This window comes from Rhinopithecus bieti, unplaced genomic scaffold (assembly GCF_001698545.2).
Source record: "Rhinopithecus bieti isolate Rb0 unplaced genomic scaffold, ASM169854v2 scaffold_41082, whole genome shotgun sequence".
In the NCBI taxonomy this organism is placed as follows: Eukaryota; Metazoa; Chordata; class Mammalia; order Primates; family Cercopithecidae; genus Rhinopithecus; species Rhinopithecus bieti.
The window spans coordinates 794013-798213 of record NW_016817890.1 but is presented as its reverse complement, the minus strand read 5'-3'; the positions used below and the strand labels follow the sequence as shown (position 1 = coordinate 798213).

Genomic DNA, 4201 nt, shown 5'->3' with positions numbered 1-4201 from the left:
TTTTTTTTTTTTTTTGAGACAGGGTCTCACTCTGCTGCCCAGGCTGGAGTACAGTGGCGTAATCACGGCTCACTGCAGCTTTGACCACCTGGGCTCAAGCAATTGTCCCACCTCAGCCTCCCAAGTAGCTGGGACTACAGACATGCTCCATCACTCCCAGCTAATTAAAAAACAAACAAACAAACAAGCAAAACAATAACTATGTAGCCCAGGCTGGTCTTGAACCCCTGGGCTCAAGCAATCCTTCTGCCTCAGCCTCTCAAAGTGCTGGGATTACAGGCGTGAACCACTGTACCTGGCCCTTGGGTCTCATTTGACCCATCAACAACATTAGAATGAGTTGATCACTCTTCCTTCATTCTTTCAAGACACGATTCTTCTCGTTTTCCTCCTGCCTGCCCAGGCGGGAGTGCAGTAGCGTGATCTTGGATCACTGCAACCTCCGCCTCCCAGGCTCAAGCAATTCTCCTGCCTCAGCCTCCCCAGTAGGTGGGATTACAGGCTCACGCCACCATGCCTGGCTAATTTTGTATTTTTGGTAGAGACAGCGTTTCACCATTGTGGCCAGGATGCTCTTGAACTCCTGACCTCAAGTGATCCACCTGCCTCAGCCTCCCAAAGTGCTGGCATTACAGGTATGAGCCACTGCACCTGGCGTCTCTTAACAATTATTATTATTATTATTATTATTATTATTATTATTATTTTGAGATGGAGTCTCACTTGATCACCCAGGCTGGAGTGCAGTGGTGCGATCTTGGCTCACTGCAACCTCTGCCTCCCAGGTTCAAGGGATTCTCCTGCCTCAGCCTTCTGAGTAGCTAGGACTACAGGCATGTGCCACCACACCCGGCTAATTTTTTGTATTTTTAGTAGAGATGGGGTTTCACTGTGTTAGCCAGGATGGTCTCGATCTCCTGACCTCGTGATTCACCTGCCTCAGCCTCCCAAAGTGCTGGGATTACAGGTGTGAGCCACTGCACCTGGCCTCTTAACAATTTTTAAGTGTAAAGTTCCGTCATGTTAACTATTGTATAACAGATGTCTGGAATGTTTTCATTTTGCATGACTGCAACTCTACATCTGTTGAACAACTCCCATTTCCCGTCCCCTCCAGCCTCTGGCAGTTATCATTCTACTTTCAGTTCTATGCATGTGATTACTTTATAAGTCTCATATAAATGTAATCATATAGTATTTGTCTGTGATTGTCTTATTTCACTTTCATTTAGCATGTCTTCAAGGTTCATCCATGATGGTGCCTGTGACAGAATTTCCTTCCTTTTTAAGGTCAAATAATAATTCACTGTATGTGTATACCACAGTTTGTTCATTCATCCACATTTGACATCTGATGTGCTTCTAAGCTCTGAACTATTGTGAATAATGCTGTTATAAACATGAGTGTGCAGATATCTCTTTGAGACCCTGCTTTTGGATATTTGGATCTATTTCAAGAATCTGAGACCCAATTCTTTTAGATATTTACCCAGAAGATTACCCTGGCTGACCTCAAACTCCTGGGCTCAAGTGATCCTCATGCCTCAGCCTCCCAAATAACTGGGACTACAGGTATGCACCACTGTGTCTATCAACAGTTGCATCATTTTACAATCTTACCAACAGTGCACAAAGGTTCCGATTTCTCCACATCCTTGTCAATACCTTTTATTTATTTATTTAGAGACGAAGTCTCGCTCTGTCACCCAGGCTGGAGTGCAGTGGCACAATCTCGGCTTACTGCAAGCTCCGCCTCCCGAGTAGCTGGGACTACAGGCGCCTGACACCACGCCCAGCTAATTTTTTGGTCAACACCTGTTATTTTATTTAAGACATAGGGTCTCATTCTGTCAGCCAGGTTATAGCACAGTGGCAAGATCACATAGCTCACTGCAGCATTGAACTTCTGGCTCAAGTGACCCCCCCCACCTTAACCTTCCAAGTAGTTAGGACTACAGCTGCATGTCACCACACCCAGCTGATTAAAAAAACCTTTTTTTGTAGAGACGGAGGTCTGCCATGTGGCTGAGGCTGGTGTTGAACTCCTGGCCTCAAGTGATCCTCCCGCCTCAGCCTCCCAAAGTGGTGGTAATACAGGTATGATTCATCTTGCCTGGCCACCATTTTTAGGTATACAGTTTAGAGCTTGCTTTTAATCTAGTGCTTTTCTTTTCTTTTTTTTTTTTTTTTTTTTTTTTTTTTTTTTTTTAAAGGGGGCCTCCCCCTTTCGCCCAGGCTGGAGTGCAGTGGCCGGATCTCAGCTCACTGCAAGCTCCGCCTCCCGGGTTTACGCCATTCTCCCGCCTCAGCCTCCCAAGTAGCTGGGGCTACAGGCGCCCGCCACCTCGCCCAGCTAGTTTTTTTTTTTTTGTATTTTTTAGTAGAGACGGGGTTTCACCGTGTTAGCCAGGAGGGTCTCGATCTCCTGACCTCGTGATCCACCCGTCTCGGCCTCCCAACGTGCTGGGATTACAGGCGTGAGCCACCGCGCCCGGCCTAGTGCTTTTTCTATTATACTAGATATTCTCTGTGAAAAAGAGAAATTTGAAATGAGTCAAAATAGATTTCTAAGCTAGATATTATGTTCTTTCAAATATTATCAAACAGCCTGCTTATGTAACTTACTAGCTGTGAGAACTTGAGCAAGCTATATAACTACTAAGCCTCAATTGCATTACCAAAAATATTAGAAGACTGTTGTGAGGATTATAGGTATTACATATAAAGTGTCTAACAGAGGGGCTAGAAAATAATAGGTGCATCATGAGTAGAAAGTTTTATTGCAAGGCCAGTAACAAGAAACAGCATAGAAACCATACCAATTTTGGTAGCACTATAGATGTTCTCAATAGGAAATATTTCTCCTAGTCCATATAGGAGAACCTTGGCCAGGGCTGGAACCAGCTGGGTAGTAGTAATCAGAACATTCACACAATTCTTTCTAGAAGGGAGTAAAAGGGAAAAGAAAAGGTGAAACTAAACCAACCTGGGAGCAAGAATTCATACGTGCCAACTCTTTAGAATGTAATTATTAAAAATTAACCTTAAAGGACCTGGTATGATACTGTTCAGGGCCAATGTTCAGCTACTACTCATTATTTCATGTTCATTTACTTTCTATACTGAAGGGCAGAGGTTCTACTCATTTTTGTCTCTTAGTGGACGCAGAGCAGCAACTTAGTTAATTCTTGCCTTATTTCCCCTCTAACCATTCTAGTCACAAATACTTGATAAATACCACCAGCCCATGTCACTGATACCATATTTTAGAAAACAACAAAAAGTTCTGAGCTGTACTCTTTCATCTTAATGCAAGTCAGTCCATGAGATATGATTTGTGTTTGGTTTGTTCTTTATACAATAGCAACACAGACTGCAGAATACACATTAATTTTACATGTCCTTTACCGTCACCAGATATCCACTCCTTGGTGTCAGTTTTACTGTTTACTACATCGTGGATCTGGAATTCCTGCTTTGAGGGAGGGAGCAATAGGGTATTGGTGCAGACACAGACTGGTGCATTTATTTCCCAATCTAAGCTTCATGTTGAAATCTCCTTAATCTGCTTAATGTACCCTTTTTCTTTTGAATCTTGCCTTCTTGAGTGGGTTTGGATACATTTCTTGGAGCTTCCTGTACCTAGGATATTTGTAATACATCTCCTCCATGTATTCTTTGACGTCACCAGGCCCAACTTCCAGAGTAGAGATTATGGGTTACTGAGTTTTAATTTCTTGAGCAAAAGTAAGGAGAAAGAAAAGGATTTCATATATAAATATTCTCTTAAAACTAGAAGGTGTGCCATTAACATAAAATGACCTTGCTTCCCACCTAACACAAATACTTCCCTACATCATTTAAACTCCTCTCTACCCCTATCCCAAACCCTGTTTTAGAGAATGGCTCATCCTGAACTGGAGTAGAAGAATATGTCTCTAAGAGGATGAGACCTAAAAGAACCATTTCCATACCTGGACTGGATTAGAAGTAAGGACTTTAATGCAGTTCCTAACCAGGAATCTGTTAAAACTTCAATTTCTGCTCTTAATCTCTGCAGTGCTTCCTTCCTCTGGGGACTGAGAAGGCCTTTAGGAATAAAAGCAAACACATTTATCATTTGACAACATACATTTGCTGACACTGAGAAAGCAACTTCTAAATTCAATTTAAAAGTGTGAGTCACTGAAATACTCTACTG

The 4201-nt window shown here is 42.7% G+C and overlaps 1 protein-coding gene across 1 annotated transcript in view; it reads right to left on the bottom strand.

The window, feature by feature from the left end:
* The window catches only part of EYA3 (EYA transcriptional coactivator and phosphatase 3), a 130432-nt gene that overhangs the window by 15096 nt on the left and 111135 nt on the right, over window positions 1-4201 (bottom strand). Inside the window, exons 14-15 of the mRNA XM_017856334.1 lie at window positions 3975-4089; window positions 2820-2941 (exon numbers count right to left, since the gene is read on the bottom strand). Of these exons, the coding sequence (XP_017711823.1) occupies window positions 2820-2941; window positions 3975-4089 (237 nt within the window). The remainder of the gene's footprint in view (window positions 1-2819; window positions 2942-3974; window positions 4090-4201) is intronic.